The sequence below is a fragment of the Lactuca sativa genome, chromosome 3 (assembly GCF_002870075.4).
Source record: "Lactuca sativa cultivar Salinas chromosome 3, Lsat_Salinas_v11, whole genome shotgun sequence".
Classification (NCBI taxonomy): Eukaryota; Viridiplantae; Streptophyta; class Magnoliopsida; order Asterales; family Asteraceae; genus Lactuca; species Lactuca sativa.
The window spans coordinates 13895742-13902748 of NC_056625.2; the positions used below are offsets into that span (position 1 = coordinate 13895742).

The 7007-nt window shown below is 27.5% G+C and overlaps 1 protein-coding gene across 1 annotated transcript; it reads left to right on the forward strand.

Moving 5' to 3' along the window:
- Positions 1-4396: 4396 nt before the first annotated feature.
- On the forward strand, positions 4397-6603 carry LOC128132722 (protein FAR1-RELATED SEQUENCE 5-like). The gene is made up of 6 exons (XM_052769640.1): positions 4397-4749; positions 4863-5119; positions 5243-5473; positions 5742-5806; positions 5983-6107; positions 6225-6603. Exons 1-6 carry the CDS (start codon positions 4397-4399, stop codon positions 6601-6603), a joined length of 1410 nt encoding a protein of 469 aa, XP_052625600.1.
- Positions 6604-7007: the final 404 nt, after the last annotated feature.

Sequence of the window (7007 nt, forward strand, 5' to 3'; positions counted from 1 at the left end):
AAAAAATCGAATATACCGCTGTTGATGATTTTTTGTCATCTTTCCATAGAGAACCATATTAATATATTAAAAATGAACTTTTGTTTTCTCAAAAAGATCCACTTTATTTTCTTTGTTTTTTGAAAAACTTAAGGTCTATTTTTTATCGAAAAAATTAATAAATATATACCAAAATTCATATTTTTTTGTACTCTTTAAACATAAATTAATATTGATGTTAAAAAAATCCGAAATTTCAATTCAGATTCACATTGTGAATCTTAATTTACTCAGATTCACAATGTGAATAATAGTAAACCAGATTTAAATTGTGAATTGTAAAAACTAAATTAAATACAGTTCATATTCTCAATGTGTATAAATTCATTTTTTGTTTTGAAAAAACTAATTTACGAGTAATCAAAATGTTAACATATTATAAACTACATAAAAATATATTTCGATTCATATGTGAATTTAACTTAATTTGTGAATGATCAAAGAGTTGAAATAATAAATCAGATTCACATTGTGAATGTTAAAGAAATATTTACACTTTAGATTCACGGTGTGAATCTGAGCTGATTATTTTTTTAGTTGATGATGATGTTTATTAATAGATGACAAAAAATTGAGATTTTTGGTATATTTTTTTTATAAAGCTAAACTTAAATATTGAAAATATACAAAACGAAGTAGATTTTTTACAAAAAAAATATATTTTATATATATCAACATGAATCTCTGTGGAAAGATGACGGAAAAATCATAGACAACAGTATATTCATTTTTTTTCGATAAAAACGTGGCTTAAAATAAGTTTTAAACGAAAAAAAAAAAAGATGTGATTTTTTTTTTTGGTAAAGATGTGAGTTTTATTGTATAATTTGTTGTATGTGCGTCCAATGTACAAGTGTACATCCATTTCATTGGCCTTTGATGTTTATAATTTCCGACGCTAACGATTGGTTCTTTTATTCCTTGTTAATAATGGTTCTTTATTGAACCTCACATATAAACACCTAATTTATGGAAACAAAATTACGTATGAAGATGAAGATACGATGTGCATCGTCTTTGTCAGTCTTTATCGTCTCCACCCCACCCCATTACCATCGAAATCAAACTCCTACTATGGTTCGTTTTGGAAAATTGAGCACCCATAAGGATATACTTCCTTCGATAATAATATGTTGAAATAGATAGGAAATATGTTATAGGATCCGACGACGCCTCACCAAACCCTTACTAGCAACCTCGTCATCTGTCTGACCGACAATGACGACGGTGGTGGGAACAATTACGATCCTGGAAAAGGTCACTATGATCCACCTCATTATTCTCTTTCTGATCGATTTGTAGAAAATAACCACGGTTCCTTTTTATCGATTCTCTTTGTTTCCCTTTTTTCTCGATTTCCATGTTTTTCTTTAAGCTTAGATATGATTTTATGCTAATTGCAGTCAGAAATCGTTTATATTATTAATCCCGAGGACTCTTAAAGTTTCAATTTTTTTAAAGAAGAATGTTTTGGTGGTGTCAGTTGATCAATATCGAAATATATTATCATTTCTCCATAGTACCGAGGCATGGATATTTGATGGGTTGTCCACAAAAAGTTATCTATATTGTCGTTGAACCTGTTATGCTACTGGTAGAAAAGATTAGGAACTAGGGTTAGATGTTACACAAAGCAACACAAACTCATTTTTAAATCGAATTCTTTGTTCCATTTTTTTGCTGTTTCAAGTCCCGAGGTTAGTTCACTTTTTTAAACTTACTTTGGATAGATTATCTTTTTCAAATATAAATTCTTTTCTATAAGGTACATTGTGGATTATCATATAATATAATAGTGATGTTGATACTCTAATCTTATACTAATTCTTGACACCATGAATGAATATTATGCTTGGTCTTCTCTAAATAAAATACAATTGATGATTTAAGCTTTTGTTCCTAGTTCTTGATCTATATGTTCATTAATTATTAATTTTTAAGCTTAAATTATTTCTTTCTTTAAGAATTCATCATCAAAGTATTATTGAAATTCTTTTTTAGGTTTGATGATATAAGGTGCGACTTTTCTACATCGCATTGCAAAAATGTTCAAGAATGAAGGTGTATTCTCTTCAAAATGGTTGTCCGTCGATCCAATTTTGGAAATTTTACAAATACAAGAATTCCTAGAAGAAAGTGTTCTAGAAGATTGGAATATAAACATGACTAAATGCTACAATCAATATAGTATTTTCAGAATAGTTAGATTTTTAGTAGATTCTTCAGAATTTTTTATGTTATGCTTTTATGTTTTCAGAAATATTTATAGACCACGGTGTATTCTGTCAATAATGTTTATTATTTATTAACAAATGATGATTATTACTAAAATATTATGTCAAAAATGTTTATTTTTTCTAAAAACATTTCTCTTAGAACAAACATTTTTTTTTTTGCAAACAAAAAAAAAATCAATTCCAAAAAGTTTAGATTTGATTATTTTGTTGCCTAAACTAAGGATGCGCAAAATATCCATATTATCCTAAGACATTTTTGAATTTTAAATTCTTAAAACAATAATATAATAATAAATTTAATAGTATTCTTTCAAGAATGATTTTGTTTCTCATTGATGCAATGGTTAGAAGTTAGTTACACGGATACACAATTGATGCTACTTACAAATGAACGTAACACTATATATATATATATATATATATATATATATATATATATATATATATATATATATATATATATATATATATAGAGAGAGAGAGAGAGAGAGAGAGAGAGAGAGGTAAGTTCAATTGATAAAAAAAAGGTTGAGAATAGGGGAATCATTCTCAGCCAATCATTTATCTAACATGTTCAAATTAAAAAAAATGCACATGTCCATTTTCATTAAAGGTATCTTCATAAATTAGCAACTTTTTTACATAGAACTTACCTGTTCGTTGTTATCAGTTTCCAATTTGATGATATCTTTAGCTCGTTTGAATCGGATATGAGGAATTCATTATCAAGATTATTTTCTTTATATAACTCGTTAGCAATTATACGTATTCATTCCATTAATCGTGAAGTTCCACATCTGTGTTTCAGTTTTCTACTTCGTATTTAGTTTCCGATTTGTTCAGGTATGTATATTGTTTGAATCGGATAGATCGGAGTTCATTATCAACATTATTGCTTTTTATAATTTGTTTGGAATTACGCTTATTATTTTCGTTTTGGAGTTGTTTCATCGGAGTTCGTTATCAAGATTATCAAGTTTTGAATATGTATTGGAGTTATTTCATCGGACTTTTGTTAAGTAGTTCGAGATATTTATTTCAAATCGGAGCTGATTTAATTTTTAATCAGATATATCGTTGTAGTTTTTACGCTCTGAACTGAGAGAGATTGTTTAATTACATCATCTGATCGCATATGATTTAAGTTTGTTTCAGATATTTTGTACGTTGAGGTGAGATATATTCTAAATTAACCAGGTTTTCATATTTATGACTTTTTTTGTGAGATATATTCGATATTAAGATTGTTTTTGTTTATTTATATAGATCATTTGGTGTATTATGTCGAATTCTAGTGTTATTGATGGTGATTTGTACTCTTCTATGAGTGAGAGTGAAGAAGAAGATGTTGAGAACTCATTTTTTGAAGGTATCAATTATTGAATTATTTTGTTGTTTTTAATTTTGTTGATTATCATTTATTTACATTTGAATATGTTAATATGAATAAATTGTTGTCTTATTCATATATGAATAAACGTGTGATAATTATAATTTCGAATTTATTATTTTTTTGGTTTTATTCATATATGAATAAGTTATGTTTTATTTTATATATGTTGAATCCTCATGAATTTTATGTATTCATATATGAATGTTTTTTGTTTTATTTATATGAGTTTCATGTATTCATATATATTATTGTTTTATTCATGCATTACTATTTTAGGTGGTGAATCTTCAAGTTCAGTACATGATGCGCAGTATTGTGATGATATAATTGGAGAAATGTCTATAAACCAGATGTACCTGTTCAACTTATTCCATTTAAGGGTTTAATCTTCAAATCATTCAAGTTGGCTATCAAAATGTATTCTGAGTATGCTGAAATTGATGGTTTTGATGTTAGACTGAGCACACAGTCAAGGTTTGAAAACAAGATTATAAAGAAGAAACATGTGATATGTAATCGTGGTGGTAAATAGAAAAAGAAATCTTGTGACACATTAGGTACAAGTGGTGTTAGGAGGAAACGAATTTCGAATTCAAGAGCTATTGGTTGTCAAGCAAAGATTATATTTGAATCTGTGTATGGAACTCCAGATTATAAAGTTTTTTAGTTTAATGAACTTCACAACCATCCACTTGAGAAGAGAAGCGATTTAAAAAAAGCGAGACAAATGTCATATTCAGAAAAAGAGCTTATTCTGCGTGCTTCCACATCAAAAATAGGTCCAACTATGGGTCATAAGTTGAGGGCAAGTCTGAGAGGTGGGTATGAGTTTGTAAAGCCCAAAGTAGTTGACTATAAAAATTTAAGGAGAGATATCAACAGGGTTATTGGTTATAAAGATGCCCAAATGATAGTAAACACAATGAATGACCATCGAGCTCACTATCCAAATTACTCATTTGAGTTTAATTGTCAAGATGATGTTTTGGAATGTATGTTTTGGGCTGATGAAATGGAGAAGACATATTATGCTGAATTTGGCGATGTTATCTCGTTTGATGCGACTTTCCGAACAAACAAGTAAGTTATTTTATCTACTTTTGTTTATAGCTTATTCATATATGAATATTTTTATATTCACTTATTAATACATCAAAAATTTACTTTAATGAACATTTTTTCTTGTGTGGTAGGTATCGAATGGTTTTTGTTCCGTTTACCGCTATTGACCATCATCAAAAATCGGTTACTGTTGGATCTGGGTTGCTAAGCAATGAAAGCGTTGAGTCTTACTCTTGGTTGCTTAAAGCATTTCTTAAAACTCATGGGAAAGAACCAACACTTGTTTTAACCGATCAAGATGCAGCAATAAAACAAGTTGTTGAGAATGTGTTTCGTAATTCAAAGCACCGATTATGTATGTGGCATATAATGAAAAAGTTGAAAAAAGGTATTATTTTAATATATTTAAAATATACTACTTATTAGTATATTAATTTATGAATATTGATTGTTATTTTAATTATTATTATTTATTCATTTATGAATATTTTTGTTTTAATACTAATATCAGATGATTTATTTACGAACACAAACTTTAGAAATAGGTTTTCGAAGCTTGTTTGGGACATTAATATGAAACCTGATGTTTTTGAGGTGAAGTGGGGTTTGCTTATGAAGGAATTCAATCTTGAAGACACAAGATGGTTTAAAGACATGTTTACAATACGTGATTCATGGATACTTGGATATTTTAGTGATATTCCAATTTGTGGTTTGATGAAGACTACATCGAGGTTAGAGAGTATGAATTCATTCTTTAATACATACTCAGAAAGTGGGAACTTACTTTTGAATTTCGTGATGAATTACGACACTGCCATTCAAAAGCAAAGGAATACTCAACGAGAGCTTGATTAGGCATCAAAGAAAGCATCATATAAAATACAAACACCTCGAGAAATAGAACTGCAAGCATCAAAGGTTTGTACAAGTACATTATTTTTTGAGGTGCAAAAAGAAATATATAAAGCATGTTTTTTTCTGTACATACTCATATATTGGTATTGAAGATGGTTGGGAAGTTTACATTGTGCAGCACAACAATAGTAAAAGTGATTTTAAAAATGAATTTAAGGTAATTTTACTAGTTTTTTTATGAAAAATGTAATAATATTCATATATGAATATGAGAATATTCATATATGAATATTAATATTCATATATGAATATTATATGAATATATGAATATATGAGTGTTGATATGACTTTTTTTATATGAATGTAAATGTGTAAATTTTGTTTTTGTATCAGGTTGAAATAAAAGCTGAAGACAAAGAAATAAATTACAGTTGTGAACTTTTGAAGCGTATGGGTGTTTTATGCAGACATGCTTTTACAATAATGATGAGATGTGGTGTTAAAGAAATTCCTAAAAGGTACATTTTGAAATGATGGAGAAAGGATGTGATATCAAGAAATTATCATTTTAGTTCTGTTCAATCTGATTCAGGTGATTGTGAGAATGTAAAGCTAGTCAATGATTCATATTATAGTTTTGAATCATGTTTGGATATTATAAGAGATGAAAAAAAGAGATTGGCTTTGTTTGCTGAGAAACAAAAAATGTTGTTGAAGGAATTTGAGAGTGATTATATTTCTCCTGGATTGAAAAGAAAGACAGATGGTGAAGTCGTATGCAAGCTTTTGGGTGTTACTATTCCTATTCCAGAAGAGATTAATATTCATGTTCCTAAAGTTCAAAGCAATAAAGGTTCTAGAATCAATAAAAGAATTCCAAGTGCAGGTGAAGTAGCATATGAAAATTCGAAAACAGAGCATAGAATGTGTTCAGGATGTGGTAAACAAGTTCCACACAATTTACGTATTTGTCCAGAAAGAGTTGGAGCTGCTAAATCAACAAAAGACATTTAGGGATTTTTTTTAATGTTTTTTGGTTTTATTCATTTATGAATATATGCAGATAAAAACAATAAACAATAATATTCATGTATGAATAATACACATTTATATTGATATGATAAATTGATATGTCGATATTTGTTTTTTAAATTACTATAAAATAAGTTATATTTATATTGTAAATTATTCATAAATGAATACAAATATGTGAAATTTGTTATACTAATAAATAAGTAATATTCATATATGAACTTTTTTATGTTAATATCTGAACTTTGTTATACTAACATATTACTTTGAACTTATTCATAAATGAATATATCATATTCGTAATCATTTATGAATAAATAAATAAACTTTGAATATATTTGAATATAAAAAAATGACATAAATAAGCAAACTTGTTTCTACTAATA